The 21888-nt window shown below is 38.2% G+C and overlaps 1 protein-coding gene across 1 annotated transcript in view; it reads left to right on the forward strand.

Moving 5' to 3' along the window:
• The window catches only part of LOC113981736 (nipped-B-like protein), a 129903-nt gene that overhangs the window by 66366 nt on the left and 41649 nt on the right, over window positions 1-21888 (forward strand). Inside the window, exon 9 of the mRNA XM_027709302.1 lies at window positions 9232-10734. Within this exon, the coding sequence (XP_027565103.1) occupies window positions 9232-10734 (1503 nt within the window). The remainder of the gene's footprint in view (window positions 1-9231; window positions 10735-21888) is intronic.

Here is a 21888-nt window from a genome sequence, read left to right on the forward strand (position 1 = left end):
GCTCCTTTTCCTTTCTCCAATTACCCATATCCCCCCAAAAGAAGTAACAGAAGAACACTATTAAGAATTAATAGTTTGTTTACATCTAATTTTATGTAGCCAATGAATGAAATGACAGATCGTATAATTATAACCAGTATATTACTATTAATTTTCAAAAATATATTATAGGGAGTTTATTTACTCAAAAATAGAGATAAGAGTGCAGTTATTTGCATAGTAATCTTACAGAAGATTACAGTTATTAATACCAGAAGATGAAATGAGACAGTGTAAAATATAAATGATTATGCCTCTATGTAGTAGAACAGTGTGAGAATTAGGTACCATGTATTTTGTGTATACAAACTTTCATTAGGTCTGCATTTTGTAGTGTTATGTAATGGATGAAACTGGCACCTGATGTAGCTTTCCCAAGAAAAAGCAGATTTGCAATATCCAGTTCCAGTTCCAGATGAGAGATTTTTTTGTTTTGTGTTTAGACATGTTTTAAGAAAAGTAAGGAGAATTGCAATAAAGTGTTGCAATGTTTCCAACTATGTAGGAAAAATTACTTTCTTTTATATTATTTTTCAAGAATGAAATACTGAAAAGCACAGCTTTTCAAGAAGAAAAGTAGAGGCATTTTTTTAAAATAATGTTTACTTTCCTTTGGTGCTCTTGTGTAACATGAAAGCAAATTCCCACATTTATCCCAGGTTGTGCTTGACGTAGGGTAGTGTAGAAACGTGCTCTTGTAAGGAGATGTAGGAAATAACTAAAACCCAGAAGTTTAGTAAGAACTGTATTTTGATTTGTACTATGAACTAAGATTAGAAAATTAAATATAATATGTATGTAGTGTATGCACTTGATTGTACCTGGTAAATGGATGGGAGGATTTATAATATTACTTACCCAGTAATGACTTTATTTTTTTCTGGGACAGTCACTTCTCTATAATGGATTTAAATTTTGATAAAGAAATGGCATGTATAATTAATAAAGCTTATTAACAATTTAAGCCCAGCATTTCTAAAGTTCATAGTCACTAAGTTCACTCCATCATCAGTCTAAGATGACACATGGATTTTTTCATCATCCTGTATAAATATTACTGAATCTAGTTAATTGAAGATATTTTTGAATGCAAGGTTTGATGTCAGAATAAAATCAACATCTGCAAGGAAGATTAAAAGTGTTCACCAATAAATTTTAAAGTAATTTTCTTATTTCTAAAGTTTGTTGTACCTACAAATGAATTTGAAACTAATTGGATACGTTAATCTGTAAGTGATACATGAAATAAGTCTGCTGTTAGTGAGTTGCCTTTTTCTTGTGAAGTTAGGTGCTGCATTATGTATTTCAAAAGTATTCACACCAGGTTTTGCTCAGATTTTTTAACAATTGAGTTTACAAAACTATAATTCTTCACAAAGCAATCGCATGGATAAAACCCAGAATTTGTTTCAGAAATATCTATCTTATAGATATATCAAAACCATATTGTTTATAAAAACAATTCAGGGAGGTTAAATTACAGCTTCCAGTCTCTAAACAAGTGGAGATGCTTGATTATAATTTGCTGTAGTTCAATTCTTGTTATTATCTAGTGCAATATTTCTTTTGTATTACTATTGTTAACAGGGAATAATGAGTTACCAAACATTCTTAAGCAGAAAAATTCATAAGATCATATTTCATCCTCCAGTTATTCTGATTACAGTATTGTCAAATTCAAGAAAACAAACAGAACTTTACCAAAATGAAGATTCTGAATTGTGCTACACCCTAAGGCATGTCATAGTCCTTTTAGGGTGTTTGGTTTTGGTTTGGTTTGTGGTTGTTTTTTTCCTGAATGAATTTGGACATCCCTCCTGATGGACTTTCTTTTTTGCATAGTGACCAGAAGTTTGATAAAGTCTCTTGACAGATTGATTAAAATTAACAGCTATTTCTGTTCAGATTCTTGGCAATCTCTTCCTCTGAACTGCAGCAGCTGGAAGCCCTCTGGTCTCTACTTCGGAGCCTTTGTAATTATGTTCTGTTCTATAAAGCTTCCTATACCAGGTTCATGACTTTGCTTTCTTAGTTTCTTCTGTAAGAGAGCAAGCAGTAAGACTAAAATTTTTGACTTATGTTTGCTGAGTGTCTCCTTTAAGGGGAGGAGCTAGTGCTGTGGGAATCTCTTCTAGTGATGCAAGGGATCACTTTAGTTGTTTAATTATTTGCTTGTTGGAATATGGTTCAGGGGAAGGTCAGGTGAGAGCAAGCTCTCATGGCCAGTAAGGCTGAATGTTCATGAAAGAGTAGAAGGATAAGAATGGATATTTGCCCTCACTCCATTGATATGTCATCCATCAGTACCATTAAAGTAATTTTAAATCTTACTTATATTCAGATTATATTGATTGGTTTAGATTCTTGTCGTCTACACACTATTGGCTGGGGAGGGACAGGGCACTTGCACGTCTTTGAAGAGATCTGTGAAAAATAACTAGGAAAAGAAAACAGTTGTCAGTAAACAGATTTGCTATTTAGGCATATGGTTATGTGTTATTTGTCAAAAATTCCAAGTCTTGGCTGTTAGCTTAAATAAGATAAGCTTGTAATTGGCCTCTGGCTGACTTGTCTTTGATGATCAAAAATGGAATGTTTGACAATAAGTAATAACTACTTAGGACTGGTATATTTGATATAAATTTATTCACTGCTGATTTAAATAATGCAAATCAGTGGAGGCATATCCTAATACTCTCTGAAGAGTGTTAGAGCTTTAAAATATTGCATTCTTTATTGTTATGGAAAAAGTTTGTACTTGAGTCATCAAAATGGTTCATACAGAATTCAGTGTTAGAGGATCAATCTTTGTAGTTCTGAAGAGGAGTACATTCACATTTAACCATCTTGGATATGAAGTCTCCAAGTGAATCTCTTACAGGGTGTAAATGGGGAAGTGGTAATTTATATGTTGTGTCTTCAAGGTAAATCAGAAATCTCTGGGTTTTAAAGTTTACCAAACAATATTAATAGAATGGAGTGTTACCATTCAGCTAAAACAAAGCTCAGCAACCATGCATGTGGTTCTTATTAAGACTTGTTACCTTTTCACAAGTATTTACGAAACACCCATTTCCATTTGCTAGGACAAGTAGTTCTAGAGGTTTTTAGGCTACCATCCTATTATACTCATTTGTTGAAAAAGTTTAATCTGGGATTTAAGAGCATCATTGGGTTTGCAAGAAAGCAGTAACATCGGAGACTTGAGCACTAGTGGTGTTCTGGCTGCTGCTTTGGAAAGATTTCAGATTAAATGGAAGAATACAGATTCTTCTTTAATACAGCTCCCTTCATCCAGCTACTGTCCCTAATACTTGCTCAGCTTCCAAGTATATCCGTTTTCAGGATGGATATTCTTCAAATCATGATTGACTTGCAGTTTCAGCAGAAATATATTCAGAGGTATTCGTGGTTATTCCAGTGCAATGTGTTTTTGCACAAAGGTTCTGCATTAATTAATTTCTAAATCTGAAAGTACTCATTGTTTTGACATGCAGATATTTCCAAAGATGAAGGCCACAACTTGTCTCCAGGAATACTGTTCATAACAGGACAGGTGAGACACGACTGCTTGGAAATCCATTTCAAACTTGTGGTTCCTCTAATATTTTGTTTCTTGCACCACAGTGACCCAATTAATTTGACAGAACATCTCTACTATTTTTTAGAATAAGATAGTTTATGATCTTGCTTTGAGTACCAAGGTACTGCCTTTTGGTGAGCATGTTGCAATGTAAAGAGAATGTTCATGCAAATTTGCCAAGCAAAACCAATGCATACATAGGAGAATAACTGGGATCAGACTTTATTCAAAACTGTCATAAAGTTTTGTTCAAGTAATTGAGCAAAATGTAGATACATTTTGGATGTATATATGTTCTTGGGAGGCAGGGAAGAGGGCAGAGTGAATAATATTTTTAAAAAGAAAATAATCTAAGAACAACAAACTTGAATACCTGATCTATAATATAGTCATAAAAGCTCTTCTGTGGCTTACTACATATTCCTTCTATTACGAAAACTGTTGGAAAAATGAAGCAAAAAGATCCTGATAACACTTCATTGGTCTCAAGAGCACATGAACCTACCTGTTCAGAACTGTGGCAAGCTTTGAACCTAGGTCTGCAGGATTTGAAAGAAAAATGTTAGTCTGATATTTTGGCAAAGTCCTAGATCCTGATAATAAAAAGAAATTCTATCATCTATGGAATGAAGTGGAATAAGCTTGGATACTGATGCCTTGAAGATTATTAAGTATATTTGAATGCATATTGTAAAGTTCCTAAGTTCATCTGTTCCTTAAGACCCTATGAGGTCTTGGGACTCATGTCTTAACAAGGCAGATTTATGCAAACTTGCATATATTTGATTGTAAAAGAGAAGACTTGAAGACATCTGTTTTCAGAGGTTAATTACTCTTTCCTTACTTCTCTGATATTTTATTGATTATTCTCATATAGTTCAAAGTGAGTTCAAAATTTGATAAAGCCCTTGAAGCCCAGTGGTAGTTTTCACCTTTCATATGTCTGCAGCTATGATGGCAAACAAAAACGTTTTTGTCCCCATTCAGTGGAATTTTTCCATTATGCTCAATGAGGATAGTGGTACTATGTACTCATCCTATCTTTAATGCACTAGTTCAACCAGATATTTTTGTAGAATATGCTGAGTTGGAAGGGACCCATCAGGACCATCGAGTCCAACTCTCGGCCCTGTGCAGGACACCCCAACAATCCCACCACATGCCTGAGAGCATTGTCCAAATGCTTCCTGAGCTCTGTCAGGCTTGGTGCTATGACCACTTCCCTGGGGAGCCTGTTCCAGTGCCCAACCACCCTCTGGGGAAAGAACCTTTTTCTAATATCAAACTTAAATCTCCCCTGACACTTCAGGCCATTGCCTCGGGTACTGTCACTGATCCCCACAGAGAGAGAAGAAATCAGTACCTGCCCCTCCTCTTCCCCTCATGAGGAAGTTGTAGACTGCAATGAGGTCTCCCCTCAGTCTCCTCCAGACTGAACAGACCAAGTGCCCTCAGCCATTCCCCCTACGGCTTCCCCTCAAGTCCCTTCATCTTTGTTGCCCTCCTTTGGACACTCTCTAATGGCTTAATATCTTTCTTATATTGTCGTGCCCAAAACTTCACACAATATTCAAGGTGAATATCTGCAGAACAGAGCGGGACAATCCCTAGTGATGCTGTGCCTAAGGCACCCCAAGACATGGTTGGCCCTCCTGGTTACCAGGGCACTGCTGACTCATGTTCAACTTGCCATTGACCAGGACCCTAGATCCAGAAATCTCATAGAGGCAAAACTGTAATGATCAAGTCTAGTTCTGAGGACTGCCCTCCAGATTCACTGGAAATATCAAGAAATCTGTGAATAATCTATAACTCCATCTACAATCACCTTGCCATTAAGGAAAAGAAAACTTTGGATATATCCCTTTCTTCTCAGATAAGATATCAACAGGTTGTGGTTATAACTTACTAAACATCAGTACTCAGTTATCAAGAGAAACAAAAGAGCTCTGTATTTAGAGGGAATGTGCCAAGTTGTGATGCGATCATCTATTTATATGTTCTCAACTTACAATTTGACATTTCTGATGATGATGAAGAGCAGCATTTTGAGCCCGTGGAAGTTCAAGAGAGAAAACTGATCATACTTGAATTGTTTTGCTTGTTTAATCTTGGAGGTGAGTTTTGATTGATCCAGCTACATCAGTTTAAAGCATTACATCTCCTGCCCATTTGCCTTGCTCCTATAGTAGGGATAGCAGAAGGAAACATTTGCTTGGCTCTTAGCTGGCTTGTTCAGTCTGGGAGGTTAATGCAAACCATCTTCACTCGTGCCATAATCTGATGCACTGGTGTAGTGGGCTGACCCTGGTTGAATGCCAGGTACTCACTACAGCCGCTCTCTCACTCCCCTCTGCAACTGGACAGAGAAAAAAAACAGTGAAGGATTCATGAGTTGAGATAAGAGCTGGGAGAGGTTCACTTACTGATCACCATCACTGACAAAACAGACTCAAAGTGGGGATATTAATTGAATTTATTACTGACGGGGTCGGAGTAAAAGAGTGAGAAGTAAAATAATCTTAAAAACACCTTCCTCCCATCCCTCCTTCCTTCCAAGTTCTCCCTCCTCCCCCCCAGCGGTACAGGGGGACGAGGAATGGGGGTTATGGCCAGTTGTTGTTCCTGCCACTGCTCAGAGAGAGGAGTCCTTCCCCTGCTCCCATGGGGTCCCTCCCATGGGAGTCAGTCCTTGATGGACGTCTCCAGCGTGAGTCCATCCCACAGGCAACAGTTCTTGACAAAACTGCTGTCCCGTGGGTCACTTCTCCATGGGGTGCAGTCCTTCATCAATGAGCTGTACCAGCGTGGGTCCCCCACAGGGACCACAAGTCCTATCTGGGAAAAGCCTGCTGCAGCGTGGGCTCCTTTCTCCATGGGCTGTAGGTCCCCAGTAGGACCCTGCTCCATCTTGGGCCTCCCATGGGGTCACAACCTCCTTCATGCATCCACCTGCTCCAGCATGGGCTTCTCCATGGGCTGCAGGTGGGTCTCTGCACCCCGATGGTCCTTCACAGGCTGCAGGGGGACAGTCTTCCTCACCATGGTCTTCACCATGGGCTGCAGGAGCCTCAACTCTGGCACCTGGAGCACCTTCTCCCCCTCCTTCTGCACTGACCTTGGTGTCTACCTTGTTGTTCCCATGTTCTCACTCCGCTCTTCCCTGACTGGAATTCTTTCTGTGCAATACCTTTCTGTTCTTAAATATGTTATCACAGAGGCGTTACTATTACTCCTGATTGGCTTGGCCTTGGTCAGTGGCAGGAAGCCTGTCCTGGAGCCGGCTGGCATTGGCTCCACCAGACAGGGGAAGCTTCTAGCAGCTTCTAATAGAAGCCACCCCTGTAGCCCTCCTGCTACCAAAACCTAGCCACAGAAACCCACTACAACTGGACAATGAAACACTCTTGTAGAAATGTGAATGTGGGTTCCCTTCTGCTACAGGTGATAACCTCAGTTAAAGGAACAGGGCAGATAACTGGTAACAGTAATGTCTTAAAAGCTAGATCTACCATCAGAGCTTTACAGGACTTTTTCAGTGTGGCTGACATTTCTGGGTTAAAATGAAAAAGCTGACTGACTTTTTCCTAAGAACACAAGTTTCTCAAATTGTGTTTCAAAATTTCAAGAGTTTTAATGGAGAAATAAGGTAGTGATATGTGTGTGTATGTATATTAAGGTGTATGTTTTATTTCAAACGTAATCAAATTTGAAATGTCTCAGTCTGGAAGCTTCTTCCTCATGGTCAATCCTAAGACCTGCTATGAAGCTCGGTGAGGTCAAAGCCCTCTTAGTCACACAGAGAAAAATAATCTTTGTCACTGTATGAAGGTTTCAAAATAAAAAACCATTTGTTTTAATAAGTAGTGTAGGGAAGTTAATCTGTATAAGCTTTCATATGAATCCAACAGTTTTTGTTGTTGTACAGAAAAAGCAAAAAGCATCATGCTAAAAAGCTGCACCTTCAATTAATCAAATTTATTTTGATTCACGTCTATCATAAGATTGGTAGACCTTCCTACTTTAAAAAGTTCCTTATTTACAGTTGACCAGTTTCTCTGTGGAGTTTATTGTATTTGTCTTTACTGTTCCAATCATTAAATGTTGCACGTACTTTTAGAGTTTTAGGAAGTTAGAGATATACAAACAGATTTGAGAATTTAAATGACGGAAAAAACCCCACAAACCTGTTCACATCACTGGAATTGACCATCTTACTACTTGTTACTGTGTTCTAATGTTAATTTTGGAGATGATCCTTTAAAATTTTAATTCTTCTGAATCAGAATCTTCTACAAGTATTGAGGAAATTAGAAGTCATAGTTATAATTCTGGTTTACAATTTGAGAGGTTGAGGTTTTGTTTTTTGTTAGGAGTTTAATTCCCTCTTCCTTGATTGCATCCTCCTTACCTTTCTCCTGCTCCCAAAAGGAGAGCTGGCTCATTGCATCTGGTGATAAGGCACCACAATTCTAAGCATCAAATAAGTTATTTTTCTTATATTGCATTTGTGGTCTAGACATTTTGACAGAATTTTCAACCTGTGTTTGGTCATTACTTAGACTTAAAATCATATTCCCCGATTACAGAGAAAATATTTTTTGTTATTGACAAATTACAAAATGATAGCTGAGAAATGAGAATATAAGCCTTAGTGCAGGTAGGGCTTTTGAATTTCATGGGAGAAATTAATTTTGTTTTAGAGTATCATGTTAGTAATACAAATAGGTTGTATTTTAAATTAATAGAACATACTCTTTTTGATATTTTCATGTGCTTCTCATTTCTATGAATTCTAACAAATTATGGGGGAGGTGGTTAGCTCACTTTCTATTTTTCTGTATTCTACTCTTAATGTTTTTTTAAAAAATGTAAACTGAATGGATTATTATAGAGTCAAGCTTTTGGCACTATATAAAATTATCTCTGAACTTTTTATTTCATCCATGAAAAGCACTATGGTTTCAAGGGGAAAATACTCAAGCTTTTAAGTGTGTAGTGGCTCCCCATTTAATACATGTGATATGGCATAGTCTCATACTCTTGATATACTCCTTGCTTCAAAGAGAAACATGGAGGGTTGGACTTATTTTAATCATTTTTGTTCATTGTTTGTGTGTTCCCTGGGTACAATATCTGTGAAGTCCAACTGAATCAAGTAGGGAGAACCTCTGTCTTAATCATTGCAGATCCTCGCTTAGTTCATGTATAATGAAGCAGGCTGAATCTTCAAAAGAGAATCTTTTATAGTAGTATTCCTCAAAACTTGCTTCAACTGTAAATTGATATTTTTTGGTCATTTTTGCAGCTTCTTTATTAGATGGTTCTCTTGGGAATTTTACAGGGACTGATTTCATATGTTTTGATGGTGTTTTTTAATGGTTAATTGGCATGTGTGGTAGATTGACAACAAATGATAGCCTGAATACATTAAAAAGTATTAGAAAAATTCTATTCTTGCTTTTAAATTAATTGAGTTTTGTTGTTTGTGTGCACATACATGTGAAGGAGGATTAATTGGTGGGGGTTGAGGGGAATGGACATTTTTGCTTGGACATTTATCTGTTTCTAAGATATAGCATTTGTGATTTTTCTCTTTTAATTTGTAGATAAGCCTCTGAAGAAGAGAAAACAAGAAAACAAACCACAGGAGGTTGGAGGTGCTACTGGAGGAAATAGAGCAGCTTCTCAGGAGACAGGTTCTGTAGGAAATGGGGCAAGGCCAGCATTGATGGTTAGTATTGATCTGCAGCAAGCAGGAAGAGCAGACTCTCAGGCAACAGTAACTCAGGATTTGGACATCATCAAAAAACCTGAAGAAATTAAGCAGTATAATGATGGGTTTGTGTGTGTTCCCCAAGAAGACACTGTTGGAGTTCTTAAATTTAAACCTGAAAACCATCCTGAGATTTTTAGGAAAACATCAGACTTTGGAGGTCAAAAGACAGATATCCAGCAAAATGAAAACAGGCAAATGGAATTTCAGCAAAATGTGAGCAGGCGGTTGGAAAGTAAACAGAACGAGAAGAAACAGGTAGAAGTTAAACGTGAAAGCAAGCATGAAAGCAGACAAATGGAAGTGAAACACAATGAGAACAGACAAACAGAATCAAAACAAAACCAGAGCAGGCAAATGGAGATGAAACAAAATGAGGGAAAACAAAATAATGGCAAACAGGAAATAAGGCAGAGACACGAAACACCGAAACAGAAGAATGAAGGCAGGCCCGAAACACCAAAACATAGACATGATAACAGGAGGGACTCAAGTAAACAATTATCAGATAAGAAAATAGAAATACCTAGGCATAAAATAGATGTGAAATCTGATTCTTCAAGGATAAAATCTGAAAGTAGGTCTGATTCAACAAAACAAAGGCCTGATGGGCATTCAGTTTCGGATACATCAAGGCATGACCATGATAGCCTTAAACAAAGATCTGAGGACAGGGAGGAGTCAGAGATATACAGAGAAGATCCATCCAAGATCAGAAGGCCTGAATATTTGAGATCCTCAAACAAAAATGAACATGATTCTAAACATGGTATTAAATCTGATGGTTCAAAACCTGAGAAATTTGCAAGGAAACATAGACATGAGTCTGGTGAATCAAGGGAAAGGTTTTCTTCTGGGGATCAGAAATCAAGACCTGACAGCCCTCGCATTAAACAGGAAGGTAGAGGAGATTCTAGTAAATCAAGACCTGATAGACCTGGTTTTAAATCACCCAACAGCAAGGATGAACGAAGGACAGATGGTAATAAGAGTAAAGTAGATAGTAATAAAGCACATGCTGACAATAAAGCAGAGTTTCCTAGTTATTTGTTGGGGGCAAGATCTGGCGCATTGAAACATTTTGTCATTCCAAAAATCAAGCGTGATAAAGATGTCAATGTCACTCAGGAATCAAGGAAAACTGAATTTAAAGGTGAACAGGATAAAGTAGAGAAGATTGGGCTAGTTGAAGACCTAAATAAAGGAGCTAAGCCTGTAGTTGTCCTTCAAAAGCTTTCATTGGATGATGTGCAGAAATTTATTAAGGATAGAGAAGATAAATCAAGGGGCTCTTGTTTTAAACCTAACAAGAACAAGTCATCCAAATCTAATAAAGGTAAGACTTTTTTTTTAATGTTAATTGCATTATATCTTGTATACTCCTGTTCTTTTATATTTGCTACTCCTGTGGTTAGAAATTAAATGCAAACATTTGATAGTTAGTTTATAGGCTTGCTTATATGGTGATTTTGGGGAACATATTGAAATTTGTCTATGGGATTGTGGTTATTGGAAATCTTGCTACAGTGTAACTAAAATGATTTGTTTATTCCAATGCAAGTTCCTAATGTGGGAACACTTAAATAGTCTTAAGCTGTACGTCAGTTACATTAGTTTAATCTGGTAGTTTATCTAGTTGAACATAACTTCTGTATGAATGATTAGGTGTGTCTGTATAAGGGAATGGTACTACTGTAACTAAATTGCTGTAGCTGAAGTGGTGTGAAATGCTATGTATACAAGCCCCAAGATTCTTTTATATTTTTATTTGGAAATGAAATTTGTTTTTTCCAAGGGATATTTTGACATGATGAAATAAAAAGGCAGTTACAAAGCCCCATCTGCCTCTTTTACAGTATAAATACAACTCTGTTGGGAAGCCTCCACACTTTAGGCTGTGAGAAAATAAGCTTATTAAAAAGTTCTATCTTTAGGAGAATTCACATAGCTTTGTCTCTATGGTCCAGTGTATGCAGAAAGAGGAAAGGAACTGGTAAACAATGGACTGTCATTTTCAAATTAATAATATGAACAGGAATTTATTCATAATAGATTGTAGGTTTGATATTTGATTGTCTCTTCTGCAGATTTAACACTTTTTTATTCTTGGTGCTATAATTTTGGTTTCTTTGGCTTCAGACTGTAGTAGATAATTTCACATTGTGAAATCAATGCTACTGACTGGTCAGGGTTCTTTTCTTTTTTATTGTTTAGCATTTAAAGCTTTTAGATTTCTTATGTAGTTATTTTTATAGAGCTGTCATGTCTCAAAAATAGGCATATAAAGTGGCAGGAGAGAGGATTTCAGCTGTATACAGGATTATTTATGAATGCAGTTCTATGTATATCATTGCTCATTAATTCAAGATTGAAATGTTTTCTTACAAAGTTGATCTGATAAGAAATGTTGTAGAAATCATCTTTGTGAATGTATAACTATGTTTATGTGTATGGTACAGAGTTGATATCTGTATGATGAATTTATTTTTACATGTCTGTTCTCTATCTACTAACTTGATTGTATTGACCCTTAAAGACTTCATAATTCAGCGTGAGTATTGCTTATTTGTAAAACATTAGCCTCCTTGTTAAATATTTTCTCTTTATCCTGGAAATATGAACATTTCCCCTCTCCCTTTTTGATATTCAGGACAGGCAAAATTTCCATTTCTAACAATAATAGGTATCTAGAGTCAGACATAAAATTATCGCATCCTTGTTGTCAGATTAGTCTAAAGATTTCTGATGAAACTTTTATGTTCTTCATAAGGAATACTGAAAACTTTCTGATGGAATTCAGCTCATAAGGATAGACTTTGAATTCACACAAATCTATGTGCAGAAAATTGGTAATTTTTAGAGCCCTATGAGCCATATACAGTGCATATATGCTTTCTAAAATGTCTCTGAAATAGACTTTTTTGTAGCAGTGTAAAATTCCATGGCATTTGTGTAATGTAATGGTCCATCTTTGAGTTCTAGTACTGCTGAAAAGTCTCACTTGTGAAGCAGAGTAATCAGTTAGGTCTCATCTTTTAGATAGGAGTGACAAGAAAGGGAGTATTCCAGGATGAAAAGCTGTATCCAGATTGTATTGGCTCAGTGAGCAAACTTCTGATGCTTCTCACAGTCTTCTGGGCAGCACAGCTGAGCTACTCACTAATACCTTTTGGTGCAGCTGAAAACTAGACAAAAAAGGAGTATAATTTTTTTGCTTAAATCCTTTATCTATAGAGCTTCTACAAAGACAAAATTGACAAATCTTTGAGAAATATAGCTTATGGATATTAACTCATCAAGAAAACTTTGGAGTTATACTCAAATTTATTTCTAAAATAACAATCTCTTGATGCTGAAACAGGCATACTGTTGTACTCACTGACATCAGTGGGGCAAGCAACTGTTCTCCAAGGAAGTAACGAGAGTAAAAGTATATTTCCTGGAACTCAGCTTGCTTACTACATATTGTCCTTTTGTAAAGATAACCATTGTGAAAGTCCGTAATTCCACAAATCTGAAATTTGGAATCACTATCTTAGAGTTCTTGGTAGCAACTGCATTTGCATGTGGGAAGGCCAGAGTAATAACTCATTAGGCATCTTGCATGTGCATACCCTACCTTATGGATCAAGCATGTTAGAACTTTCTCTGAAGTTCTCTAGTAAATTATGCCACATTTCAGAGAAGTAAAGGATATATTTAATGGTTTACAGCTGAAGTCTTTAAAGATTCTCCTAAACTCAAAATTTAAGTGATTTGTAGAATAAACATCACTTTCATGAGAATTCTACATTTTTCTTGGTTTTCCTCTTTCCTGAGATATTGGTGACTACCTCTTTTCAACTTAACTAGTCTAGAAGAGGAGCTGGCTGTCCCTTGTGGCATTAGAAGTATATGTTGGGTTTATTAGAAGATATGTTGGGTTTGCAGAGGATCCATTTTAATATACAGTTTGTTCATTTAGTCCTAATTATTTTTTTTTCTCCTTTCTGGACTGAACAAGTTCATAGTTTGAAAAACATTTGAGGCATAAATATATATATATACAAGTAACAAGTTTGTTCCTACTTACAGGGATTTTTTTAGGTATGGTGCATCTATTCTATTCCAAAAAGTGTGTTGGGATGTGTGGGCATTGTACATACTCTCTGGGGCCTTTGGCTTTGATGTTAGTTTTTCAAAAGTAGATGTTGGATAAGCTACTATTGGTAGATGTTGGATAAACTGATATCAGTAGACAGCAGGAATGCAGCAGTTGCACACTGGGGTCCTTTCTTGTGTTGATCTGTTACCAGTACAATAGGAGACATTTTCAGCACAATGCTTTGCCTGGAAGCTGCTTGAGTTATTTCCTATTTTTGTGTATGCCACTAAGGTAAATAATTTGAATCTTGCTCCCACAGTTGTTCTTAAGTCTTCTCTTGATAATAAGAGCGAAATTTACTTGTTGCACATCTAGTTCTTAGAAGCAACAGTAAACTTGACCAAATCTAGTAATTTCAATGTATTTTGGTTCACCTGAAATATGTTTTGTTTGCAGAATTAGGAGTGCATTGTTTAATTAGTTCACTATTGAAAAATTACTTTGACACGTGTAAGTGAAAAAATTTATTACCTAATTTGTCAGAGTAATTTATTGAAAGTCTGAAACTGCCTTTGGTTCATGGGCTTGGATGATCGATCAGGTTCCTCTTATTTCTGGGAAAAGTTAAAGCTACTTTGCATAAATTATTTTTGCAACAATGCACTGCAACATGTAAAAATGTGGGCCAGCAATTTGTCCAATATTACAATATGCAATGCTGACCTGTTCATGTGTATAAGTATTTAATATGGAGGTTATTTCTTGGCATATATGCAGAAATATGTGATCAAAATTTTTGGTTTGAATTTTCTTCTAGATAAAGGGTAAATTTGGCAAAATACAAATAAGGGAAAGCCTCACATTTGTTTCTGGTAAATAAACTTTTCTGTTGCTCAACATTTTCAACCATTTTAGGTGACTGTTTTTGTGTAAGAAAATTTAAACTATTTACTTGAAAGTTGCAATTTATTTTTGCTTCATGGTAATACTGCCAATGGACAGAAAAGAAAAAGATTAAACCTTTTTTGTTCTTCAAATTACTGAATTGTTGTTTGCATCAAATAAAGGTTCCTTAAATATGCTTATTGTTTAATTACCTTTTGAGCATCTTTCCTGTTTTATTTTATATTAAAAGCTAAAATATCAGCAATTTTTTGTTCTTGTTGTTAATGTAATTAAGTTACTTTGAAGAAGCAAAACAAGAGTACCTACATGTGATATTTTCAGTGATAAAGGCTGCCAATCTTTCCATGATAGAGCAAGGTAAAAGTAGATCTTCTTGATCTGCCTATAGTCACAAATGAGATATAAATCATGGAATTTGTTTTGCTTGTTCTCTGAAAAGATCTTGGTTGCATTATATTGATCATATAGGACTTTGATGAGAAGAAAAATTGAGGTTTAATTTGATTATATTTAATGAAGGTCTTTTTTCTTAGGTGAGGCCCCATGGCTCAGTCTTTAAATAAATCAGAATACATACCTGGGAAAATGCAAAAATCATAAATTTCAGATAACAAACATTAATTGTAGATTCATAAAAGTGAGGTCCTTTGTGGAGCTCTATATTTATTTCAATTGTTGATCTTGCTCCGTTTTACTGTGAGTACTGCTATATTTTTTGTGAAGTGTCTTGCAAAACTGTTCTAGCCTTCTTTTACAAATTTTTATAAAGATGAGAAGTCAGTGAATAGCAATAAAGAATAAAACAACTTGTGGCTATAGTTGCTGCAACCATCAGATAGCTTGAGGAAATCACTGATACCAATGTAATGTGAGTTCTCATGTATTGGGTATGTTCTTTGATCTTTGTCTCGATCCTTCAGGGTGCTCTTTGGAAATCTTTTCTGTGTCAAAAAATGTTTCTTACTTCTAAGAGTACTTTGAGCAATTGTAAAATCCTTTTTGAATCTGTTCTACTTTGCCATGGGCAATGATGACATCTACTACATCATGGAATTATTCCGTTTCTGTGTCCAGATTCTTCTCTGACCCACCAACCTGACTGGGTCCCATTTCTCGAAGTCAGATCAAAGGACTGGAATATAACCAGGGAACTTGAACCTCTCCTTTTGCTTAGCTTGTGGCTTAGAGCTGTCCCTTTGTGCCAGTATTAGGGTAGATGAGGAAAAATTATTTTGAAAGGTGTTTAAGCAGGTTCTATGAAATGATATAGGACATACTTCCTAACACTACTTCTCTCCCTCCTGCCAGGGGATGCTCCTGCCATACCTTCCACACCTGCAAAAACTTTGGGGCAGAGAAAAGTAAATGGATGACTACTCAGATTATTTACATCAGTATTCACCTTGATGGTGTGTTTCAACTGATGATATCATCATCATGGCTAGGCTTCGCGAACGAAGATTTGGGAAGGGCTCTACCCATTTTTCATGCAAGCGCGTTGGTGGCTGAAAAGGCCAATACGAGAAAGGCAGGTCCGGTTGCAAAAGACACAGCAGAAAGACTCCTTAGATGGTATATTCTGCAAGGTTCGATTCTTTCTGCGTTGTCTTTTCTCCTCAAGAGTGATCCTGCGTGCTTTCTCAAAAGCATCAGCAGCGTTATAAATGGTCTGTCTCCAGGCCTCCCGATTAGAGGCCAGAGTGGACCAGTTATGGTGATCAATATGCCCAAGGCTGAGTTGTTGCTTCAGGGAGTCCTTGTATCTTTTCTTTGGAGCTCCTCTCTTGCGGCAGCCAGTGGCAAGTTCACCATAGAGCAGGATCTTAGGGAGGCGGTGGTCCTTCATCCTAGAGACGGGCCCTGCCCATCGCAGTTGCGTTCTCAGCAACATGGCCTCAATACTCGTAATTGCTGCCTGTTCAAGAACAGATGTATTGGTCACATAGTCTGACCAATGGATGTTAAGGATTGTGATATGGTATTGAGATAAAGGTGTAACTTCTGTCTTATGAGCAGATGTACTTTCCTCATACCTTAAATTCCAGTTTGAAAAACAGATATTGTTTTCCCTATGTTTCCCCTTCTGTTCTTAAAACTCTCCAGGGCACAGAATTATTTGGAGTACTGTGATGCTGGTGGGCAGGGGACTCTGATCACCACAGACTGAGATGTAAAGATGTAAAGGAGCATTTTAAGGGAGAGCACAGTGGAAAGGATGTAATTAAATTTGCACACTAAGGGATAGCTGAAAATTTTTGGCTTTAACCAGTAAGCTATTCATCAATCACAGGTAGTCGTGGCACTTATCACTGTAGTGCCTGAGTGCTATACTGTAACTGTACTTAACTATTTTTAAATGGTGTTTATTTTCCAAGCATCTTTATAAAGCAGGGAAATACTTTTATCCCCTCTTTTTTCTTTTAGTTCTTAATCTAAAATAGAACCTTATCTACATGAGTGGTTGTAGTAGAATTAAGCTGTGAGTCTGTGCTGTTGTAGTTACGGTATGGTTATCCAACAAAAAGAAGGCGACACTTGTTACGAAGTAAGAATGTATTTTATTTGATTTAGCACAGAGTTTGAAGGTTGTTTGAGCTAATCCAGAAAGAAAATGCTTTTATTCCTGTATATATGTCTGACACAGGACAGTTTATCAGTGTAGTTATGGTGGTGACCCAAAATGACTTGAAAAAGTTAGACAGTAAGCTAGTGATACATAACTGAGGTAGACCCAAAACGACTGGAACATCCTCTATCAAATATTCAGAGAGGACATGTAAGGAAGGTGAGCTTAGTATCTGGGGAATAATGGCAAGACTGCATATACTAGTCGTCGGCAAAATTAGAAGAGTCCAGCAGGCAGTTAATGTCTTCTGTGGCTAAAAAGGAGAGAGGGGAGGAAAAAATTGAGCTGTAATATGTAAGTTTTTATTTTTAATGTCGAAATGAAGATGTGCAATGATTTATTAGTGTGGAAGTCCCAGAATGTGGGGAGTGGCTAAACTTAAATTTCTAAACACTGGGAAATCCAAAGTTAAGATTCATATCCACACCCCAAACAAGTGTCACTGTTCCCTCTTAGACCCTTGTGTGTTCTTTTCTATAATTTCTTCATCTTTGAAAAAGTTGCATTTTAAAATATGAGGTACATGTGAAATTGCATTAACTGCAGCTTTGCTTAGTACAAAGTATTAGCACACAAATGGAAAAGACAGTATTTATGGGAAGCTAATTTATGCAAAAGACTTCATTAACATAATCTTAGTTTTTAAATGGTCACAGCACCAAGCCTGACAGAGTTCAAGAAACATTTGGGTGATAATCTCAGACACATGGTGTGACTCTTGGGGATGGTCCTGTGGAGGGCTAAGGGTTAGACTCGATGATCCTTGTGGGTCCCTTCCAACTGGGCATATTCTGTGATTCTGTCATTACTGAGAAGATAACAGTTTATTAGTGTTCATTTTGATTTTATGGCAGGAACAGCCTCTCTGCTTCTGGAAAGTTGACCTAAGTGTCAGCAAGCATCATCCCTTTTTCCATAGCTGCTTGTTTGAAGTCACCATATCAAGAGGGGTGAAACTAATATGAATATACTGATTGTCGTGTCAAAATATAGTTGTGCTTTCCATATTGAATGCATCTAACAAAAGTCCAAAATGATATTATGATTTTTGGTGCAGTCTTTTTATGTTCAACCAGTCTTGAAGGCGTTCTGGTGATGGATGCATCTGCCTGAATCAGGGAGATCTTTTTGAGTTCAAATTCAAGGCAAAGTGATTTTGGATCATTCTAAAGATTAGATTTTGATGTGTTTATCCAGCTGCGGGCTGGACAGTTTGTTCAGAAGGTTCCTGGGAGAGATAGGATCAAAAGCTTTACTGAAATCCAAAACGATTACATCAACTGGCTTCCCTTGATCAACTAGGTGGGGAACCTTGTCATAGAAGGAAATCAAGTTTGATAAGCAGGACTTTCCTCTCATGAAGCCATGCTGGCTGTGACCAATGACTGCGTTGTCTTTCAGATGTTTTTCAATACCTCCAGGAATAATCTTCTCCATAAATTTACCAGGCACTGAAGTGAGACTGACAGGCCTGTAGTTTCCGGGGTCCTCCTTCTTGCCCTTCTTGAAAATCGGGACAGCGTTCGCCAGCTTCAGTCAGCTGGGACCTCTCCAGGTTCCCAAGCTTGCTCACAAATCATCAAGAGAGGTTTTGCGATGACATCACCAGGTCTTTGAGGATTCCAAGATGAATCCCATCAGGCCCCATAGATTTGTAGGCATCCAGCTGAAGCAGCAGATCCCACACAACTTCAGGGTTGCCTAGGAGTTGGTCATTCACACAGGTCATGGTCCTCCAGCTCAGGGCACTGAGACCCCCTTGGTCCATCATCTATGTTGATGACAGAGGCAAAGAAAGCCTTAAACACCTCTGCCTTGTCTCTGTCCCTGTTTGGGAGGTGACCATCCTCATCCTGGAACAGGTCACTGAAATTTCTATTCTGTCTATTGACATTAATGTATTTGAAAAAACTCTTTTTATTGTCCCCCACATTTCTGGCAGCTTCAACTCCTGTTGAGCTTTGGCCGCACAAATTTTCTCCCTACAGTGGCAAGCAGCATCGCTGAATTCTTCACATGTCACTTGACCTTGCTTCCACTGGGCATACACCTTCCTTTTTTGCCTTATGCCCAAGAGAAGATCCCTGCTCAGCCAAGCTGGCCTTCTGCCTCGCCTGCTTGGCTTCCAACATTTGGGAATTGCCTGTTTCTGTGCCCTTAGGAGGTGATGTTTGAAAAGTGACCAGCACTGATGGACTCCAGCACCTGCAAAAACATTTTCCCAAAGGACCTCACTCACTAATTCCCTGAGCAGCCTGAAGTTTGCTCTCCTCATGGCCAGGGTTGAGGTTTTGTTGGCACTTTTCCTCCTGTCAACAGAGATTTTAAACTCGATTTCCTTGTGGTCACTGTGGCCAAGATGGCCTCCAATCCCCACTTTGCTCACAAGATCCACCCTGTTGACAAACAGCAGATCAAGGAGGGCATCCTTCCAAGTTGACTCCCTTAGAACCTGTTCCATAAAGTTGTCATTCGGGTTTTTTAGGAATCTTCTGGCCCAGGTTGTACCAGCTGTGTGATGCTCCCAGTTTATTTCTGGCAAGTTGAAGTCCCTTGTAAGGACAAGGGCAGTTGACTTGGAAGTGTCCCTTAGTTCCTCAAAGAATAATTCATCAGTGTCATCATCCTGTCTGGGAGGTCTATAGCAGACTCCCATGGTGACATTGGTATTATTTGTTTGCCCCTTGATTCTTACCCAGAGGCTCTCAACTGTGCCATTGCCAACTGTGAGCTCCAGACATTCTAACCTTTCTGTTACATACAGTGCCACACCTCCGCCTCTTCTTTGAGTAGATCATCCCATTGTCCAAAACCCCCCAAATTTTTCTGACTAAACCAACCTTGGCGCCACTCATTGACCTGATGGACCTGCCTATTCCTATTATCCTTGTTGCCGGAAGAGTCAAGGAAATCACTACCTGTGCTCCTGATCCCTTTATCAGTCGTCCCAGGGCCCTGAAGTCTCTTTTGATTGCCCTCAGACTTCTCTTTGTTATTTCTTTGCTGCCAGTTTGAACAACCAATAATGGATAGTAATCAGAGGACCTTACAAGACTGGAGAGTTTTCCAGTAATGTCCCTTACCTGAGCCCCTGGGAGACAGAAGACTTCTTTGTGAGTTGGGTCCAGTCTGCTCATCAGACCCTCCCTTTCCCTTAGAAGGGAGTCTATTATTACGACTACCCTTCTTTTCCTCTTAACAGCGGAGGTCTTGATGTGGGATACAGGTGGTGTTGTTTTAGGTGGCCCCACTACCCCAGAAGGACCTTCGCCCACCTCTTCAGTTGTCTGACTTTCTAGTTCCAGAGCCTCATACCTGTTGTAGAAGGTGCCAGTCCTGCCTTTCAAATTTTGAGAAAGAGGAAGAACCTTCCTCCTGGTATATGCAGTGACCAGTTTCCAGCCTTCATCTTTAACAGACCCTTGACTAACAGTCCTTTGACTAATTACCCTGCAGGGTTCTGAGTCCACTTGCTTCTCCACTACAATGAAGGTTCCAGATTCCTGAGAGTCTAGAGGCTGTAGCATCTCTGAATATAATCGGTTTCTCTCTTGCTTGTTTGCTTGAATACTACATAGCCTGTTCACTTCTTCCTGTAGCTCCTTCACCTGGTGACACAGCTCTTCAAGCATGGCACACCTTCTGCAAAATAACTGTTTTTCTGCCCCAGCCTTGAAAAAAGGCATGAGGCACTCCTGGCAACCTGCCACCTGGAGAACTGTGTCTACCATCAGAAGGTCTGGCTGGCTGGAGGCCTCTGGCACAGCTGGCACAGTGACTCTTGCAGCTACAGGGGATTGAGTTTTACGGTGTGTCAACACCATATCTGAGGAAGCTTAAACTAATATACTAATAAGACTTGGGCTGAAAGGATCTCTTTGCTCTTCCTTACCAGCTACTGAGTCTGTTTGCTACCTCCATTGGCTGCTCTCGGATGGTCAGAGAGGATCCCTTCCTGCTTGCCCTGCCTGCATAGACTGCCTTGCAAACTGCTGTGCCACACCCTCACTGACATGCCATGCTCCTGTTTTCCCACTCCTGTTCACCATACTCTAGGGCGCTCACGCTGCCTGGAACCATTTAAAAGTCTCACAGTCGCTCCCGGCACCACCCCTCCTCACCTGTTTGTCTGCTGAGGGCCCTCGGGTCCACACGAGGCTGCTGCTTAGGTGTTCGTGGTCATGGGAACCCCTGCACAGCCCAAACTCACCCCAGAACCTTCTTTTAGTCACATCTGGTGCTGCCTTGTCTATAGAATACATATAGCAATATAGAGCTCTTTACAATACTTTTATTATTGTCTTTTCTGCTATTCCCTTCTTTATTGAAGAAAGAAAGCTTTTCATATTCCTTAATAAAAGAAAAAGGGGGAAACTTATACTGTCATCTGAAATATCTGTAACAGGATAGAGTGCAGTTTAAGCATTAGTTGAAATTGCATTGTAGAACATAGAATACTTGGAACTTTTGAAAAGGAAATATAGTTATTTTTCCAAATATTTACATTATTTACATTTTTATTTTTCATTGATGTATAATTAACACTGTGGTAATTGACTTATTTTTAAAGACTGAGTAGTCTTCTACCCCCAGAACAAAATCAATAAGGAAAGCAAGAATAGATATTCCTAGGAGGTAGGAGAGTAGTAGCTTGTGTTTTTTGCTTCTTGTTTTGGTCAGTGTTTTTTTAGGGTTTTTTTACTTAAAATATATCACCTTTCATGTTACTGATATGTTCTTTGTGCACAGTATTAGGAAAATAAAGCATGAATTCTGTTCTAACAGTTCCTCAAAGCAATGTTCACAATCTTAAAATTACATCATGAAACATTCAGGCATAATTTTGAAACTGAGTTTGAAATTGAATTGAATTA

This window comes from Neopelma chrysocephalum, unplaced genomic scaffold (assembly GCF_003984885.1).
Source record: "Neopelma chrysocephalum unplaced genomic scaffold, ASM398488v2 Primary Assembly neopelma1_96738, whole genome shotgun sequence".
Lineage (NCBI taxonomy): Eukaryota > Metazoa > Chordata > Aves > Passeriformes > Pipridae > Neopelma > Neopelma chrysocephalum.